Genomic DNA, 21,292 nt, shown 5'->3' on the forward strand with positions numbered 1-21,292 from the left:
TGGCTGGCCGACCGCAGGGCGTGTATGTGATGTCAAACCAGGAACCAAACAGTCTGAAGTGATCGCAAGGAAGGAGTAGGTCTGCAGCTACTCTGAAACTGCTTGAAAAAATTTCAGCACTATTCTGCTAATCTTTCGGTCGCACTTCTGCTAAGCTAAGATACACTCCCAGAGGGCGGCGGCTTAGCGTTTGCACTGCTGCTAAAAGCAGCTAGCGAGCGATCAACTCGGAATGAGGGCCCTTGCCAACTGCTTACCCCCTCAGTGTCACCACTTGACTCAGGTAGTGAAAATGAATTAGTCAGTTGATGTTTGAAGTTTATTAGTTTTATGTTTCTTAGAGGTCTTCACTTGGATTTTTGACCTTGCCTTTGACACAGTTTGGCCTTTTCTTTTTCCCTAATTCACGCTTTTTAGCTGTCCAATATAGGGGGTAATTCTGAGTTGATCGCAGCAGGAACTTTGTTAGCAGTTGGACAAAACCATGTGCACTGCAGGGGAGGCAGATGAAACATGTGCAGAGAGAGTTAGATTTGGGTGGGTTATTTTGTTTCTGTGCAGGGTAAATACTGGCTGCTTTATTTTTACACTGCAATTTAGATTGCCGATTGAACACACCCCACCCAAATCTAACTCTCTCTGCACATGTTATATCTGCCTCCCCTGCAGTGCACATGATTTTGCCCAACTGCTAACAAAGTTCCTGCTGCGATCAACTCAGAATTACCCCCATGGTTTGTTCTTGTTTTGTTTTTTTGTAGTGTTTCGTTTTTTGTTTTTCCTGTTTCTTCAAATCAAAGCAAGATTTCCATTTTGGTGATGCAGTTTCAAATGATGAAAAAAAAAATGTCTTAGTTCCAAGGCAGATGGGGATGACCATCTTATAGTGTGTACCCCCAATCTGTCATTTTCTACCGTCATTCATCAGATAGTTGCATCTTATATGTTGCACTTCAGATGGGAGAATGTGATGTGCTGTAGAATCTGAACGCACATGGGGCTTGATTAAGATATGAACGGAGGTGCTGCACATAGCGCAAAGTACCAATGTTTTGTATTTTGCGCAATACGCCGGACCCATACTGCACATGTGCAGTATAGGTTTTGTGACATTGGTTGCACTACTGTTGCAGACTGTCAGCAATTCAAAGTCGGTTTGGGCCGTGGAGGGGGCAGAAGCCACGTATTTGTAGAGGACAGCTTGTGCAACCCCATGGGTCAAACAGCAGGCCGGTGGTGTCACAGGTGATCAGATGCCGCAGTCTAGGTCGCAGCTTGGATCACTAATGCAAGTAGGAGACGTCTACTTATATCAGACGCCTTGTGTTGCATTAACACAGTGGTTCTCAAACTCGGTCCTCAGGACCCCACACGGTTCACGTTTTCCATGTCACCCGGCAGCTGCACTGTGTATCACCAACTGTCACATTTTAAAAATCTACAGGTGACCTGCAAAACATGAACCGTGTGGGGTCCTGAGGACCGAGTTTGAGAACCTGTGCATTAACATATTAGTGTTTCCATGTAAGCAACAGCGATAGCACATCTGAATCAGGCCCATAGACAAAAGGAGCAATGATTAATTGGATACACTCCTACGACATGATATATCATGCCTTCATTTGGAAGACTGCATAGTGGGCCTATTCAGGCTGCAAAGTACTGTACCGCAGAACCCGTTCCAAGGAAGCAGCAGTGACAGCAACTCCAACCACATCTGAATGACTCCACGTGTGCAAGCTTTATATCATGCGTTGTAGGATTTGGTGACATTGGAATGACCGTCACATCATTTGTTACTTTGTATAGTGTAACAGCTTTGGAGGGCCACTTATACTAGCTTCCAAAGCAGTAAACACTACTTCTTTGCTGTACCTAAGCCGCTTGTAAACTCTGGCCAAATATTAGTCCCCCAAATCCATCTGTTTATAAAAAAGGAATAGGCCTATTACAATTTAAAATATCTGGAAAATACATCCCAGTAAATGAACAGCTATCATTTAAGACAATTAAAGATGGTGTTCAATTACTGACTACATTCAAGATTATGTTTTTTAATTATATTTATTCCAATTAGTATAAATTAACCCAAATTAACATTGATTGTTAGGAAAAACCAACAATAATCCGTGAAAACCCAGTCAATGAACAATTTGTTAATTTACTGGAATAACCCTGAAGATGTCTTCTAGTTAATGAACACCCTCCTCTTACTTTTTCCAAGAAATCCACATAGTTTTTCACGTCAGAGTATCAAATTGTAACCCTTTTAAAGCCTTTACCCATATGTATTGAGGTATAAACACTGTAAGTTATTTTATAAAATGTTAGCCCAAATTAGGCAGTACCAGGGGTTAAAGTGTGTGTGTGTGTGTGTGTGTGTGTGTGTGTGTGTGTGTGTGTGTGTGCCTTGCACAGTAATTCCGTAATGTGTATAAGCAGTACCACTGTGTAGCATAATGTGAATAAAGGTCTTTACTGAGTGACGTAATGTGAATAAGGGGCACTGCTGTGTGTTGTAACGTGAATTAGGAACACTACTATGTGGTGTAATATGAATAAGAATGTCATTTGAATTGGGGGTACTTGTGAGACCATTGTTTCTTTATCAAGTATGGGAGGGAATGCACAAATTTATAGTTTGCAGGGGGATGCCGAACACTCTAGCACTGGCCCTGGCTCTGCCTATTGGGAGGCAAGGATGGGGGTAGATGGCTGGGAAAATGAGTTCCACCACCTCTCCTGGACTACTTTAAGTCATGGGAAGTACATAACCTTATTTTCTCTAACATCCTAGTGGATGCTGGGGACTCCGTAAGGACCATGGGGAATAGACGGGCTCCGCAGGAGACATGGGCACTTTAAGAAAGAATTTAGATTCTGGTGTGCTCTGGCTCCTCCCTCTATGTCCCTCCTCCAGACCTCAGTTTGAGACTGTGCCCGGACGAGCTGGGTGCTGTTCAGTGAGCTCTCCTGAGCTTGCTGTAAGAAAGTATTTTGTTAGGTTTTTTATTTTCAGGGAGCTCTGCTGACAACAGACTGCCTGCATCGTGGGACTGAAGGGAGAGAAGCAGCCCTACTCTCTGAAGATAGGTCCTGCTTCTTAGGCTACTGGACACCATTAGCTCCAGAGGGATCGTACACAGGATCTCACCCTCGTCGTCCGATCCCAGAGCCGCGCCGCCGTCCCCCTCGCAGAGCCGGAAGACAGAAGCCGGGTGAGCATAAGAAGCAAGAAGACTTCGAAATCGGCGGCAGAAGACTCCAGTCTTCACTGAGGTAGCGCACAGCACTGCAGCTGTGAGCCATTGCTCCCACACACACACCTCACATACTCCGGTCAATGTAAGGGTGCAGGGCGCAGGGAGGGGGCGCCCTGGGCAGCAATTGAGACCTCTTTGGCAAAAGTTTAGCATATATACAGTTGGGCACTGTATATATGTATGAGCCCCCGCCAAGTAAATGTATATTTAAGCGGGACAGAAGCCCGCCGTCGAGGGGGCTGGGCTTCTTCCTCAGCACTCACCAGCGCCATGTTTTTTCTCCACAGCACCGCTGAGAGGAAGCTCCCCATGCTCTCCCCTGCAGATACACGGTAGAAGAGGGTAAAAAGAGAGGGGGGGGGACATAATTAGGCGCAAAAATCAATATAAACAGCTGCTACTGGGTTAACATTAAGTTACTGTGTTATTCCTGGGTTAATAGCGCTGGGGTGTGTGCTGGCATACTCTCTCTCTGTCTCTCCAAAGGGCCTTGTGGGGGAATTGTCTTCAGATGAGCATTCCCTGAGTGTGTGGTGTGTCAAAATGTGTGTGTCGACATGTCTGAGGTAAAAGGCTCCCCTAAGGAGGAGATGGAGCAAATCTGTGTGTGAGGGGTGTCTCCGTCGACAACGCCGACACCTGTTTGGATATGTGTAATTAAGTGCTAAGGTGAATTTATTGCACAAAAGATTAGAGAACAGCCAGGGAATCTACCCATGTCTATCCCTATGTCGCAGAGACCTTCAGAGTCTCTCAATGCTCACTATCCAAAATAATAGACACTGATATCGACACAGGGTCTGACTCCAGTGTCGACTACGATAATGCAAAGTTACAGCCAAAAGGGCAGGAAAGTATTCAATATACGATTATTGTAATAAAGATGATTTGCATATCTCTGATGACTCATCTGTCCCTGACACAAGGGTACACATGTGTAAGGGGAAGAAAGCTGAGGTAAATTTCCCTCCTCTCAGGATGAAAAAGAGCGGGAATCTCCAGACAAGAGACTGCAGTTTCCCACAAAGAATTCTCAGGGAGTATCCTTTCCCTACTAGGGCCAGGACACGATGGGAATCTTCCCCTAGGGTGTCACTTTTGCCCAAAAGGTAGCCCTGACTTAACAGCTATCCTCAGGGATCCTGCAGATAGCGTGCACATTCTGGTACACTACTCAGACCGGCGATTGTGTCGGCATGGGTTTATAGCGCTTTAGCAGCGTGGACAGGTACCTTATCAGCAGAGATTGAGACCCTAGTATGTATATATATATATATATATAGATATATATATAGATATATATATAGATATATATATTAAAGATGCTGTCTTAAGATAGATATATATATTAAACATGCCCAAAAAGACATTAGTCTACTGCAGGCTTTTTCAACCAGTGTGCCGTGGCACACTAGTGTGCCGCGATCAGTTGCAAGGTGTGCCGCGGAGCCAGAGCAGCTTCCTGCACCTTCAGAGTGAACTGTTGGCCCGGGCTCTTCTTAGAGGATCAGTAATGCTCCGGCCTTGACTTATGCCTTGAAGACGCGGCGGTGTGATATCATAGGTCACGGCCACCGCGTCTCACCATCCAGCCAGCCCACCCGCCTGTATACACATCTTCCAGTTCCCACCTGCATACACAGCTTTCCTTGCCCACCCACATCCACACCTGCCCACCCGCCCACTGCTCAGTATTCGCAGCACTCCACTATGAACAACCCCCGCCACTGAGGGACAGGGAGGAGGACAGCTGACTGGTAGGGGCTAATATTTGGGTTTTTTCTTCTCCTGTGGGGAACAATAGGATTTATGTGGTGATAATAAGGATTTATGGGTGGAACAATGTGAATAATTCATGTGGGGAGCAATAGGATTTATATAGGGAGCAATATGATTTATGTGGGGAGCAATGTGATTGTTTTTTCTGTGTAGGCCAATCTATGTGTGGATTTTTTTTTACTATGAGGGCCAATTTGTGTTTTTTGTTTTTTTTCTGTGGGGAACTGATGGTGTGCCTTGGCAATTTTAAAATATTGTTCGGTGTGCCGCGAGTAAAACAAGGTTGAAAATCACTGGTCTACTGGGTTCTAGAGTCAACGCTATGTCGATTTCTGCTTGACGTGTCCTGTAGAATATGCAATGGACAGGTGATGCCGACTTAAGAGGCATATGGAAGGCTGAGGATTGTGTGGAGAAGGGATCTCGGACCTGGTCTCCACAGCTATAGCTGGTAATTCTGATCTTTTGCCTTATATTCCTGCACAGCCTAGGAAAGCACATTATCAAATGCAGCCTTTCGAACACAAAGATTCAAGAAAGTCCGAGGTGCGTCCTTTCTTGCCAGAGGCAGGGGCAGAGGAAAGAAGCTGCACAACACAGCTAGTTCCCAGGAACAGAAGTCCTCCCCGGCCTCTACAAAATCCACCGCATGTCGCTGGGGCTCCACAGGCAGAGCTAGGCCCGGCGGGGGCACGTCTTCGTAATTTCAGCCACAAGTGGGTTCACCCCCTGTTGGATCCCTGGGCAATAGATATTGTGTCTCAGGGATACAAGCTGGACTTTGAGGAGATGCCCCCTCACTGACGGCCCTGCCGGCTTCCCCCCACGAGAGGGAAATAGTGTTAACTGCAATTCACAAATTGTATCTTCAACAGGTGGTGGTCAAGGTTCCCCTCCTTCAACAAGGAGGGTGTTATTATTCGACCATGTTGTGGTCCCGAAACCGGACGGGTCGGTCAGACCCATATTGAATTTAAAATCCCTGAACATATACCTGAAAAGGTTCAAGTTCAAGATGGAATCGCTAAGAGCGGTCATCGCAAGCCTGAAAGGGAGAGATTTTATGGTGTCTCTGGATATAAAGGATGCATACCTTCATGTCCCCATTTATTCACCTCATCAGGCGTACCTCAGAATTGCGGTACAGGATTGTCATTACCAATTTGAGACGTTGCCGTTTGGTCTCTCCAGGGCCCCGAGAATATTCACCAAGGTAATGGCGGAAATGATGGTGCTCCTGCGGAAGCAAGGTGTCACAATTATCCCGTACTTGGACGATCTCCTCATAAAAGCGAGATCAAGAGAGCAGTTGCTGAACAGCGTATTACTTTCTCTGGAAGTGTAACGGCAACACGGCTGGATTCTATATATTCCAAAGTCGCAGTTGGTTCCTACGTCTCATCTGCCTTTCCTATGCATGAACCTAGACACAGACCAGAAAAGGGTTTATCTCCCGATAGAGAGAGCTCAGGAGCTCATGACACTGGTCAGGAATCTATTAAAACCAAAACAGGTGTCAGTGCATCACTGCACTCGAGTCCTGGGAAGGATGGTGGCATCATACGAGGCCATTCCCTTTGGCAGGTTCCATGAGAGGACCTTCCAATGGGACTAACTGGACAAGTGGTCCAGATCACATCTTCAGATGCATCGGTTAATCAACCTGTCCCCCAGGGCCAGGGTGTCACTCCTGTGGTGGCTGCAGAGTTCTCACCTTCTAGAGGGACACAGATTCGGAATTCAGGACTGGGTCCTGGTGACCACGGACACTAGCCTCCGAGGGTGGGGAGCAGTCACACAGGGAAGAAATTTCCAAGGTCTGTGGTCAAGTCAAGAGACTTGCCTTCACATCAACATCCTGGAACTAAGGGCCGTATACAACGCCCTACGTCAAGCGGAGCAGTGGCTTCGCGACCAACCGGTTCTGATTCAGTCAGACAACATCACCGCAGTGGCTCAGGTGAACCGCCAAGGCAGCACAAGGAGCAGAGTGGCAGGGGCAGAAGCCACCAGAATTCTTCGCTGGGCGGAGAATCACGTATGCTCTGTCAGCAGTGTTCATCCCGGGAGTGGACAACTGGGAAGCAGACTTCCTCAGCCGACACGACCTCCACCCGGGAGAGCGGGGACTTCATCAGAAAGTCTTCACACAGATCACATATCGGTGGGAACTGCCACAGGTGGACATGATGGCATCCCGCCTCAACAAAAAACCACAGAGGTATTGCGCCAAGTCAAGAGACTCTCAAGCAATAGCGGTAGACGCCCAGGTGACACCGTGGGTGTTCCAGTCGGTCTATGTATTTCCTCCTCTTCCTCTCATAGAGGATAATAAGAAAAGGAGGAGTGAGAACAATCCTCATTGTTCCAGATTGGCCACGAAGGACCTGGTATCCAAATCTGCAAGAAATGCTCACAGAGGACCTGTGGCCTCTTCCTCTAAGACAGGACCTGTTGCAACAGGGGCCCTGTCTGTTCCAAGTCTTACCGCGGCTGCGTTTGACGGCATGGCGGTTGAACGCCGGATCCTAGCAGAAAAGGGCATTCCGGACGAGGTCATTCCTACGCGGATAAAGGCTAGGAAGGACGTGACAGCTAAACTTTATCACCGTATATGGCGAAAATATGTTTCCTGGGTGAGGCCAGGAATGATCCTACAGAGGTATTCCAGCTGGGCCGTTTCCTTCACTTCCTACAGTCAGGAGTGAATTTGGGCCTAAAATTGGGCTCCATTAAGGTCCAGATTTCGGCCCTATCCATTTTCTTGCAAAAGGAGTTGGCTTCTCTACCAGAAGTTCAGACGTTTGTAAAGGGAGTGCTGCATATTCAGCCTCCTTTTGTGCCTCCAGTGGCACCTTGGGATCTTAACGTGGTGTTAAGTTTCCTGAAATCACACTGGATTGAACCACTTAAAATGGTGGAGTTAAAATATCTCACGTGGAAGGTGGTCATGCTATTAGCCTTGACTTCGGCTAGGCGTGTGTCAGAATTAGTGGCTTTGTCACATAAAAGCCCCTATCTGGTTTTCCATATGGATAGAGCAGAATTGCGGACCTGTCCACAATTTCTGCCAAAAGTGGTGTCATCTTTTCATATGAACCAACCTATTGTGGTGCCTGTGGCTACTCGTGACTTGGAGGATTCCGAGTTACTGGATGTGGTCAGGGTTTTGAAGGTTTACGTAGCCAGAACGGCTAGAGTGAGGAAAACGGAGTCGCTGTTTATCCTGTATGCATCCAACAAGCTGGGTGCTTCTGCTTCAAAGCAAACTATTGCTCGCTGGATCGGTAACACGATTCAGCAGGCTCATTCTGCGGCTGGATTGCCGCTGCCAATATCAGTTAAAGCCCATTCCACTAGGAAGGTGGGCTCTTCTTGGGCGGCTGCCCAAGGGGTCTCGGCATTACAACTATGCCGAGCTGCTACTTGGTCAGGTTCAAACACTTTTGCAAAGTTCTACAAGTTTGATACCCTGGCTGATGAGGACCTATTGTTTGCTCAATCGGTGCTGCAGAGTCATCCGCACTCTCCCGCCCGTTTTGGGAGCTTTGGTATAATCCCCATGGTCCTTACAGAGTCCCCAGCATCCACTAGGACGTTAGAGAAAATAAGATTTTACTTACCGGTAAATCTATTTCTCGTAGTCCGTAGTGGATGCTGGGCGCCCGTCCCAAGTGCGGACTTCTTCTGCAATACTTGTATATAGTTATTGCTGCAATAAGGGCTATGTTATTGTTGCATCAGGGTTGAACTGATGCTCTGTTGTTGTTCATACTGTTGACTGGGTAAGTTTATCACAAGTTATACGGTGTGATTGGTGTGGCTGGTATGTATCTTGTCCTGGATTACCAAAATCCTTTCCTTGTACTGTCAGCTCTTCCGGGCACAGTTTCTCTAACTGAGGTCTGGAGAAGGGGCATAGAGGGACTAGCCAGAGCACACCAGAATCTACATTCTTTCTTAAAGTGCCCATGTCTCCTGCGGAGCCCGTCTATTCCCCATGGTCCTTACGGAGTCCCCAGCATCCACTACGGACTACGAGAAATAGATTTACCGGTAAGTAAAATCTTATTATTTTGAGAGAAAGGCACTTCAGAGTCATTCAAACCAGAAACAGACATCCATTTGCAACCAAATCATGTAAGTTCAGGATCAAATCAGAATCTAACATAAGAAGGCTTTAAAACATAAAATTAGAAGCTTGTTATGATTATCTGAGAAGAGAAAATCTTGCTTTAATACTTTAAACCTGAAATTGTTCAATCACTGGTAGTGTTAATTCATTGGCTGATTCACCAGATTTGTCATATTCAAAAATTGCGATGATGTGAAAATAAATCTGTATCTCCATAGTGAACTACTCAACTCTGCATTTAAACTGAACACCCACTCACATGAACAAGCTGTAAATTATACAGGGCCTTTTAGATAAAGATTGATTTGAGATCAATCAAGAGAATAGAGTAATAACACAGACAGACTGACAAATAGATTTGACATTAAAATATCAATCATAGGTGAGCCAGTGTAGAAAGAGCTAGTGTAAGTACACTTTGTGGTCTGCCTACAAATATGTTACATTATATGACTAGCTTGCAAGTTTTAACATGTATTTTGACTTCTATTGTTATTGAAATTACGATTGGAATTACAGAATACATTTTTGGTTTGTACCATACATGCGCACAAGCAGATATCTCAGATAAAGAGAAATAGCTTTTACATTTGCTTCCAACAAAACCAGCCATGTGTTCCAATTTCTGTGAAATCATTACACCAACAAAGTGCCTTTAGTGATCAAAGGACTCATCTAACAAAGTGATCTGTTAGTATTGCCTGCAGATATTTTTAATTGCCTTTCTGTAATTAGTAAGCAACTGTATGTATTTTAAAACTGGCTAGATCAAATACATAAAGGAACTTTAGATCTATGCACAGAATGTCTGAAATTCTGGTGGCAGTACAGATGGAAAAGATGATAACCCCCCATGTCTTGAGCCATAACATTAAACCTTGTGAAGCATTGATTATCTAGTTACAATGGCACCTGTCATGAGGCGGGATATATTGGGATGCAAGTGAACATTCAGTTCTTGAGGATGATGTATTGGAATCAGGAAAAATGGGCAAACGTTAGGATCTGAGTGACTTTGACAAGCAGGGCCACCAAGAGCGCCCATGGGACCGAGTACTGAGTAGGGCTAACCAAATCTGGGGAAGTGTGGCCATGCCCCCTAAAAATAGTTTTACCACACGGGTGCGTGTGTGTGTGAGGAGGGGGGGGGGGGGAAGGGGATCAGCAGATGAACTGGAGGTTGCACAGGAGAACATTTATCCCCCTCAGCAGTGCTGCAAAGGGAAACAATGTCCCTCCTAACAAATGATCAGTCCCTGCAGGGCCCTTCAAACAAGCCTGGGTAATTGGGACCTGCCAGGGACCCTAACCCCCCCCCCCCACACACACACACATCCCTTTGTGCTCCTGTTGAGAGGAGCCAAATTGTAATGGCTAGATGACTACGTCAGTGCATCTCCATAACGGCAGGTCTTGTGGGGTGTTCCTGGAATGCAGTGGTTAGTTACTACCAAAAGTGGTCAGAGGAAGGACAACCAGTGAATTGGTCTGATTCCACAAAACTGCTTATGCACCACAAACTGCTGAAAATGTTAATGCTGGCTATAGTAGAAAGTTGTGAGAACACACAGTGCATCACAGATTGCCATATATGGGGGTGCGTGGACACAGACTAGTCAAAGTGCCAATGCTGACCTCTGACCAATGCCAAAACTGTCTACTATGGGCAAGTGAGCATCAGAACTGGACCATGAAGTGATGGAATAATGTGGTCTGGTCTGATAAATAACCTTTTTTTTATACATAATGTGAATGGCCAGGTGCATGTGCATCATTTGCCCGGGGAAGAGATGTCATTAGGATGCACTATGGGTTGAAGGCAAGCTGCCAGATGCAGTGTGATGCTCTGGGAAATGTTCTGCTGGGAAATCTGGCATTCATGTGGTTGTTTCTTTTACACGTACCACCTACCTAAACATTGTTGCAAACTGAGTATACCCCTCCATGGCAATGGTATTCGCTGATGGCAGTGGCCTCTTTCAGCAGTATAATTTTCCCTTCCACACTGCAAAAAATTGATTAGGCTTGAGGAACATGACAAAGAGTTCAAGGTGTTGACTTGGCCTCCGTATTCCCAGCATCTCAATCCAATCAAGTGTCTACGGGATGTGCTGGAAAAACAAGTCCGAGCTATTGAGGTCCCGCCTTGCAACTTAAAGGACATTAAGAATACACTGCTAACGTCTTGAAGCCAGATACCAAAGAACACCTTTATAGGTTTTGTGGAGTTCATGCCTTGACTGACAGATGAGAGGGGGACCTAGCCAATATTAGGTAGTTGGTTTTAATGTCATGGATGATGGCCATATCTTATGCAATACCGTGTAAACGCAGGGTTCCATGGTGTTTCAAAGAAACCATCTCCTTTCTCAAGCTACAACCAGAAACTACAGTATACAGGAAAAGCGAGTAAAATACTGCTTTGTGTTACTTTCTGCCTGTTTGCAATGCATCCTGTTTGACAGATTTCTATAACCCAGAGGGAACATTAAGCATGCCTCCCAACCATCAATGATTTGGGAGGGACAGTTTTAAGGAACGGTTCAGCCATTTCATTAGCGGGCCGCAGTGTCCCGTGGTGCAGGGGAGGTTAGGAGGCCCCCTGCCACCTTCTGATCTTTGAAGAGCAAGTGGTAAATAGATGCCATGCACATGTGTGTCACATCTATTAATTGGAAACAGGGACAGGTAGCATAGCTACCAGCGCCCAAAAAGCTGGGCATGCTCCCAGTGTAATGAAAATGAGGAAGGGGAGATGTATGATATGTGGGCACAGCATTTCCTACAAGGTGACACACCCCTGCCTCAAGACTACACCCCCTATTCCAGATGCACACCTTTGGCGCATGCAAAGTCTGAATTCTGTTTTATGTACATATGCATGTATAGTGCATCCGGAAAGTATTTACAGCTCTTCACTTTTTGCACATCTTGTTTTGTTACAGCCTTATTCCAAAAGGGAATAAATATTTTTTTCCCGTCAAAATTCTACACGCAATACCCCATAATGATGTGAATAAAGTTTTTTTGTGATTTTTGCAAATTTATTAAAAATAAATAACTAAGAAATCACATGTACATAAGTATTCACAGCCTTTGCCATGAAGCTCAAAATTGAGCTCAGGTGCATCCTGTTTCCACTGATAATCCTTGAGATGTTCCTACAGCTTAATTGGAGTCAACCTGTGGTAAATTCAGTTGATTGGACATGATTTGGAAAGGCACACACCTGTCTATATAAGGTCCCACACTTGACAGTGCATGTCTGAGCACAAACCAAGCATGAAGTCAAAGGAATTGTCTGTAGATCTCAGAGTCTGGATTGTCTCTAGGCACAAATCTGGGGAAAGGTACAGAAAAATATCTGCTGCTTTGAAGACAATGGGACAATGAGCACAGTGGCCTCCATCATCCTTAAATGGAAGAAGTTCGGTACCACCAGGACTCTTCCTAGAGCTGGCCGGCCGTCTAAACTGAGTGATCGGGGGAGAAGAGCCCTAAAGGGAGGTGACCAAGAACCCGATGGTCACTCTGATAGAGCTACGGCTTTCCTCTATAGAGAGAGGAGAACCTTCCAGAAGGACAACCATCTCTGCAGCAATCCACCAATCAGGCCTGTATGGTAGAGTGGCCAGATGGAAGCACATGGCAGTCCGCCTGGAGTTTGACCAAAATGCACCTGAAGGACTCTCAGACCATCAGAAACAAAATTCTCAGGTCTGATGAAACAAATCATGCTGTGGGGATGTTTTTCAGTGGCAGGAACTGGGTGACTGGTCAGGATAGAGGGAAAGATGAATGCAGCAATGTACAGAGATCCTGGATGACAACCTGCTGCAAAGCGCTCTTGACCTCAGACTGGGGCAACGGTTCATCTTTCAGCAGGACAATGACCCAAAGCATACAGCCAAGATATCAAAGGAGCGGCTTCAGGACAACTCTGAAAATGGCTGTGCACCGACGCTTCCCATCCAACCTGATGGAGCTTGAGAGGTGCTGCAAGGAGGAATCGGCGAAACTGCCCAAAGATAGGTGTGCCAAGCTTGTGGAATCAAATTAAAAAAGAAGTGAGGCTGTAATTGATGCCAAAGGTGCCTCAACAAAGTATTAAGCAAAGTCTGTAAATACTTTAAGTACCTGCGATTTCTTTGTTTTTATTTTTAATAAATTTGCAAAAAAAATATATATTTTTTTTCACGTTGTCATTATGGGGTATTGTGTGTAGAATTTTGAGGGCAAAAATTAATTTATTCCATTTTGGAATAAGGCTGTAGCATAACAAAATGTGGAAAAAGTGAAGTACTGTGAATTGCTTTCCGGACACACTGTATGTATTGTGGTAAACATAATAATAAATAATGCCCACAAAGGTCTTGCTGAACCAGCGTACTAATGTTTACTGAAATGTCAGGAGGTTTCAGCCATCACACCAACAAAAGTATTCCCACGACACTGACACTAACTAGACGCTGTTGTCACCGCTCTAGTCACCGGCCAACTATCTCAGTGTCAGCTGCCCCTCTCCCAACACAAGACTCGTGTGTATGTGTATATATATATATATATATATATATATATATATATGCCTCTTTCCAAGCAATGAGTAGCTGAACAAACAATCAAACCAATGTGGTCCACCTGTAAAGCTGTGTTGTGTGTGTGTGCAGAAAAATTTGAAGGATAACCCCGTCTGCAGCACAAACCAGGTTGGTTTTGCTCTATAAATGATTTCTGCTTAAAAAATACAGCTGTGCTGCCGTCAGTGAGGCAGGGATGTGCTCCTGTCAGTGAGGCAGGAATGCACTGCTGTCAAAGAGGCAGGGATGTGCTGCTGTCAAGGAGGCAGGGATGTGCTGCTGTCAAGGAGGCAGGGATGGGCTGCTGTCAGTGAGGCAGGGATGGGCTGCTGTCGGGGGGCAAGGATGGGCTGCTGTCAGGAGGCAGGCATGGGCTGCTGTCAGTGGGACAGGGATAGGCTGCTGTCAGTGAGATAGGGATGGGCTGCTGTCAGTGAGACAGGGATGGGCTGCTGTCAGTGAGACAGGGATGGGCTGCTGTCAGTGAGACAGGGATGGGCTGCTGTCAGTGATGCGCTGCGGTCAGTGAGGCAGGGAAAGCTGCTGTCAGTGAGGCAGGGATGGGCTGCTGTCAGTGAGGCAGGGATGGGCTGCTGTCAGTGAGGCAGGGATGCGCTGCTGTCAGTGAGGCAGGGATGCGCTGCTGTCAGTGAGGCAGGGATGCACTGCTGTCAGTGAGGCAGGGCTGCGCTGCTGTCAGTGAAACAGGGATGCGCTTCTGTCAGTGAGGCAGGCATGTGCTGCTGCCAGTGAGACAGGGATGGGCTGCTGTCAGTGAGACAGGGATGGGCTGCTGTCAGTGAGACAGTGATGCGCTGCGGTCAGTGAGGCAGGGATATGCTGTCAGTGAGGCAGGGATGGGCTGCTGTCAGTGAGGCAGGGATGGGCAGCTGTCAGTGAGGCAGGGATGGGCAGCTGTCAGTTAGACAGTGATGCGCTGCGGTCAGTGAGACAGTGATGCGCTGCGGTCAGTGAGGCAGGGATATGCTGCTGTCAGTGAGGCAGGGATGGGCAGCTGTCAGTGAGGCAGGGATGGGCTGCTGTCAGTGAGGCAGGGATGGGCAGCTGTCAGTGAGGCAGGGATGGGCAGCTGTCAGTTAGACAGTGATGCGCTGCGGTCAGTGAGGCAGGGATATGCTGCGGTCAGTGAGGCAGGGATATGCTGCTGTCAGTGAGGCAGGGATGGGCAGCTGTCAGTGAGGCAGGGATGGGCAGCTGTCAGTGAGGCAGGGATGGGCTGCTGTCAGTGAGACAGGGATGGGCTGCTGTCAGTGAGACAGGGATGGGCTGCTGTCAGTGAGACAGTGATGCGCTGCGGTCAGTGAGGCAGCGATCGGTTGCTGTCTGTGAGGCAGGGATGGGCTGCTGTCTGTGAGGCAGGGATGGGCTGCTGTCAGTGAGACAGGGATGGTCTGCTGTCAGTGAGGCAGTGATGTGCTGCTGTCAGTGAGGCATGGATGGGCTGCTGTCAGTGAGGCAGGGATGGGCTGCTGTCAGTGAGGCAGGGATGGGCTGCTGTCAGTGAGGCAGGGATGGGCTGCTGTCAGTGAGGCAGGGGCGGCTGTTAGTGAGGCAGGGACTGGCTGCTGCACTGTGAGTAGTGTGTGTTACACTTGTGCAGTCATAATGCTGTAGCATGGTGACTTTTGGAAGCATTTCAGGCGTACGCTTATGCAGTAGTTGGGAAATAATGCATGTCATGTGAGCTAGAGTGTCCAATCATGTTTGTGGGATCTATGTCATTATAGCACATAATTTTAGAACTATAAACACACATACTGTACATTTACAATTTATGTATAATCATATAAAGCAAGCTACAGTAAAAAGAAACATTAAGACATGTGTAATGACTCTATGATTACAATGTTAGAAAATAGGTTGCTTTTAATGTGTTTCTACATTTGAGGTAATTGTATGTATTTTAAAATGAAAACTCTATAACTAAAAAAAATAATTTTGCAGTTTACTATCTAGCACATTACTATAACAATGATAAATGCCAAAGCCAGCAAGTCAGTGTTTTTCTACAATTCCGAGCTGTCCTAAAACCCATGTAATCATCACAAGGGGACAATACTTTCATACTATATAACATATTACAAAAGCACAGCCAGAGCATCAGGGGTATATAAAGAGAGGAGGGGACCCGTGTGCAGTCTCCGGGTGTGGGCCCCTCCTTTCCCGTAGCCGGCAGCAGCGCTGTTAGCACTCTCTGTGAGCACTAGAGACTCTGGCACAGTGTCAGAGTCTACAGCACATGCACAAAAGTTCAAAAAAATGGCACGGCTGCCATTTTTTCGGACACCTTTGCATGCGCTGTAGACTCTGACACTGTGCCAGAGTCTCTAGTGCTCACAGAGAGTGCTAACAGCGCTGCTGCCGGCTACGGGAAACGAGGGGCCCACACCCGGACACTAGAAAGGTAAGTATAGAAGAAATGGGTGCAGTGTGGGCCCCATCTGGATCCATGTGCCCGTGCACCCATTATAGATACATATGCCACTGCAGAGCAAATACAATAACAACCTTTGCAAGTGTTTGGTTTGTTTGTTTTTAATACAGCATTTTTAATTTAAAAGCAAAATACTTATAAGCACCTACCACGGCAAATTGGGATATCACATTTACAAAGCATGGTCCAGAAATTAGTAATGAATTTCACTTATAATATGACCAATCATCAATACATAATTCTAAAGCCTAACTATGATAAATAAGCATTTCATTAAGCAAATAAAATAGACAAGTGACAAGTAATTAAAAACTATGAAATGTGATCTGCCCATACCTGTGCAGGAATAGTCATCAATTTTGATGTAGCCTGTTTGGCAAATGCACATGAAAGATCCTGGTGTATTCACACACAGTGTGTTCTCCCGGCAGTAATGGCGACCTTCGGCACACTCATCAATATCTGGTCACAGAAAACATAGCATTAAGCTTACAGATGTTTCTTTAATCCATATTCATAACATCAACATAAACAGCGTTTGTTACATGATAGTTTTTTTTATGAACCAGATTTTGGTTCTATTCTAGATAATTTTTGTAAAGATCCACTTACATTTTTTTTAAAGTACACAATTGCCATCACATAAAAGCTAAGCTTCCATTTACAGCAGTGTGACAAAGTTATTGTCCTCTTCCTGATTTCTTCTATTTTTTGTATGTTTGTTATACTTGTTTCAGACCTTCAACACAAAGTTGAATGTAAGACAAAGACCACTTTAATAAATACAAAATACAGTTTTTAAATAGTAATTTCAATTATTGATTGATAAAACGTAATCCAACACCAAGCGGCCCTTTGTGATATTGTAGTTGCCCTTAGTTACTTATTCAACCAATTGACCAAACGGAATTGAAAACTATTTTCAGTTAGGTTAGACTCAATCAGGACTGATTACTATTAGACTTGTTGACTCTAATACCACTTTCACATCGCAAACCCTGCTTTTAAAACGTTTCTTAAAACGGTCCTTAAAACGGGTCTGAGCAGTTAAACCCCATTCACATTGCATGTTGTAACTGGTATATTACCGTTTCATTACCTTTCACACTGAACCCATTTCTCCCATAGAAAACAGTGGTTGTTATTTTAAATGGACTTTTCTGGCCCACACATTATTAATAATTATTAATTAATTATTAATAATTTGGCTAGTCGTACGATGGAACCCAGCAGCTTCAAGCATCTTTACCATGTTTTTGTAGATTACTGCATCCTTCACTGTCCCAGTGATTTGTCTACATATTTCTTCATCCCATCTGATCCTAAGCAGCTCCCTAACCTCCTCATCACTCCAATTTGCCATTTTAAACTGTATTCTGTATAATAAAACGCTTCTTCACTCTCATGTGTTTCCTCCAATTTATTTTCTGCTTCTGCCTGGTGACATCACGCATGGAGACAGCCTATCACCTTCTGTGGTTTGGAAATACCGTTTCTGAGCCTTTCACATTGCACAATGAAACGGGTCTGAACCGTGTAGGACCCTGCTTTTTAACCGTTTTAAAATACCGGTATTCTGTAACCAGTAAATTCAATGTGGCCCTTTCACACCGCAGCTAGAACCGTTTTGGAAGGCTTAAAAAACTGCAATTTACCGGGTTATAGCTGCGGTGTGAAAGGGGTATAAACATCACTTAAATAGAACCTTTCCAGCAATGGGAAGTTGGCTACATAGTCTCAACAAGCAGCATAGTACTCTGCAATGAAAAGAAATTCCAGATTCCGGAGATGAGAAAGAAAGTGATTGAAATATATCAGTCTGCAAGGGTAACAACGTTATTTCTGAGGCTCTGGGACTTCAGCAAACCACAGTGAGAGCAATTATTTGCAAATGACGAAAACTTGGAACAATTGTGAATCTTCCCAAGAATGACCGGCTTACCTGCCAATATTGCCCTCTGAGCCCATCGACATCTCATCCAGCAAGTCTCAAAGCACCCAGACTAACATCTAAAGAATTGCAAGCCTCAGGGGGTATTTCAGACCTGATCGCTGCTGTGTGTTTTCGCACAGCAGGAAATCAGATCTGGACTGCGCATGCATCACAATGCGCCGGCGCGTCGGACGACTTCACCGAGCATCGGTGCCTAGTGACGGGATGGTGCAAAAAAAGCAATCGCATGGGTGACCACAAGGTGATTGACAGGAAGGGGCCGTTTGTGGGTGGCAACGGACCGTTTTACAGGAGTGTCCGGAAAAACGCAGGAGGGCTCAGGCATTTCTAAGGAGGGTGTCTGACGTCAGCTCCGGCCCCGATCGCCAGGAAACCATCGCAGCAGCTAAGTAAGTCCTAGGCTGAGCAGAGACTGCACAAACTGATGTTACAAATGCGATCGCACATCTGCACATACCATAAACCCTCCCCCTGTAAGCGGCGACTATCTGATCGCGGGAATGCAAAAAATGCACCCTAGTGATCAGGTCTGAATTACCCCCCTAATGTCAGCATTCATGAATCCACCATTACATTGAGTATAAAGTTAACACAGGATTCCACAATAAGAACATCATAGTAACAGTAAAACATGGTGGTGGTAATATGAAGGTGTGGGGATACTTTGCTGCTTCAGGTTCAGGGTGACTTGCCACAATTGATAGAATCATAAATTCTGCTCTCTACCAGAAATTTCTGGGGGAGGATGTTTGGTAATCAGCCCATGATGTCAAGCTCAAGCACAATTGTGTCATGCATCAAGACAATGATCTGAAGCACAAGAGCAAGTCCACCACTGAATGGCTATGAAGAAACAAAATTAAGGTTTTGGACTGGCCTAGTTCTGGCATGAATCCAATTGGGATGCTGTGATATGATCTTAAATGGGCAGTTCATGCTTGAAAACCCTACAATATGGCTGAATTAAAGCAATTCTGCAAAGCAGAGTGGACCAACTATCCACCACAGTGATGTGAATGACTGATCTCTGGTTAAAAGTAGTGTCTAGTTATCGTTGCTGCTGTAAAAGATGGCACAACCAGTTATTACTGTAAGTTTAAGGGGGCAATTCATTTTTCACATGGGTGAAATAACTTTTTTTCTTCAATAAATGAAATGTTCTTATACTCAATATTGTTTGAAGATTTTAAAAATTCAGGCATGACAAATATGCAAAAACAGAGGAAATCAGGAAGGGAGGAATATATTTAAAAAACTCATAAGATGGGTGTTTAGAGTCCATTAGAATGTTCCTAACTTTCTTTAGAACTCTAGTACCGTAGAACTCATGAATGGTTAGCAGCCGCACTCCAATGATCTTATTAGCAGTCCTTACTAGGTGCTCTAACACACCTCGCTCACTTGCAGTGCAGTTGCCATACCAGATGATGATGCCAAAGATCAGCACATTCTCCACAGAGCGTCTATAAAAATTTAGTAGAGTGGCTTTGCTGAAGCTTGCACCCCTCATGCGCCTCAGGTAAAAGAAGCATTGTTGTGCCTTTTTGATAAATGACATTGTATTTACAGATCATGTTAAATTTGGTGAAACTAGAGTCCCTAAAACTCAATCCACCATCTCAACATATATAACTAGCTGTTCTACCCGTTCTTCGCACTGGAGTTTCTGATTTTCACGGTTGTAAATATAAATGAGTGTTAGAAATTTGGTAAATATATAAAGCTGTAACTTTGAGACATCTTAATGCATGGTTCTTGGTGTTACCCCAGGAGCTCCCATAGCAGATACAGTAAAAAGTGACAGGACCATTTTTGTAGTTTATTAAATTCTACACACTAGAGGTGTAACCCAAATTTTCATCAGATTGTCCGTTTGGGCGTTCTCGTTGACGCAAAGCAAGCCATGCATCGGTAATGATATCATTATATCAAGGCCCTTTTCATCCCCTTAGGCCAAGTTTATTAAAATTCTAATTACATAGTTTTCCTATTGCCCACCTGAAGAATACCTACAGTGGGGTTTGAAGTTTGGGCACCCCAGGCAAAAATTCATTTTAATGTGCAAAAAGAAGCCAAGGAAAGATGGAAAAATCTCCAAAAGGCATGAAATTACAGATTAGACATTCTTATAACATGTAAAAAAAAGTTTGATTTTATTTCCATCATTTACACTTTCAAAAGAACAGAAAACAAAAAATGGCGTCTGCAAAAGTTTGGGCACCCTGCAGAGTTAATACCTTATACTGCCCCCTTTGGACAGCTGAGACCTGGCAGTGTCATGGATTGTTCTCAATCATCGTCTGGATGTCAATCTCAAAGGTTTTAAAAGCCCAGACTCATCTGACCTTGCTCCAACAATCAGCACCATGGGTTCCTCTAAGCAGTTGTGTAGAGCACTGAAACTGAGAATAGTTGACGCTCACAAAGCAGGAGAAGGCTATAAGAAGATAGCAAAGCGTTATCAGATGCCCATATCCTCTGTTCGGAATGTAATTAAGAAATGGCAGTCATCAGGAACAGTGGAAGTTAAAGCAAGATCTGGAAGACCAAGAAAAATATCAGACAGAACAGCTCGCATGATTGTGAGAAAAGCAAGTCAAAATCCACGTTTGACTGCACGATCCCTCCAGGAAGATCTGGCAGACACTGGAGTTGTGGTACACTATTCCACTATAAAGAGATAATTGTACAAATATGGTCTTCATGGAAGAGTCATCAGAAGAAAACCTCTTCTACGTCCTCACCACAAAAATCAGCATTTGAAGTTTGCAAATGAACATATAGACAAGCCTGATGCATTTTGGAATAAAGTTCTGTGGACCGATGAGGTTAAAATAGAACTTTTTGGCCGGAATGAGCAAAGGTATGTTTGGAGAAGGAAGGGCACAGAATTTATTGAAAAGAACCTCTGTCCAACTGTTAAGCATGGGGGTGGATCAATCATGCTTTTGGGGTTGTATTGCAGCCAGTGGCACAGGGAACATTTCACGAGTAGAAGGAAAAATGGATTCAATAAGATTCCAGCAAATTTTGGATGCTAACTTGATGCTATCTGTGAAAAAGCTGAAGTTAAAGAGAGGCTGGCTTCTAAAAATGGATAATGATCCTAAACACACCTCAAAATCCACG

The 21,292-nt window shown here is 45.0% G+C and overlaps 1 protein-coding gene across 2 annotated transcripts in view; it reads right to left on the reverse strand.

The window, feature by feature from the left end:
* Positions 1 to 21,292, reverse strand: part of NELL2 (neural EGFL like 2) — a 489,529-nt gene that overhangs the window by 101,749 nt on the left and 366,488 nt on the right. For both annotated transcript variants that reach the window (XM_063927346.1, XM_063927345.1), the window contains one exon: positions 16,546 to 16,671. In XM_063927346.1, the coding sequence (XP_063783416.1) occupies positions 16,546 to 16,671 (126 nt within the window). The remainder of the gene's footprint in view (positions 1 to 16,545; positions 16,672 to 21,292) is intronic.

The sequence above is a fragment of the Pseudophryne corroboree genome, chromosome 6 (genome assembly GCF_028390025.1).
Source record: "Pseudophryne corroboree isolate aPseCor3 chromosome 6, aPseCor3.hap2, whole genome shotgun sequence".
Lineage (NCBI taxonomy): Eukaryota > Metazoa > Chordata > Amphibia > Anura > Myobatrachidae > Pseudophryne > Pseudophryne corroboree.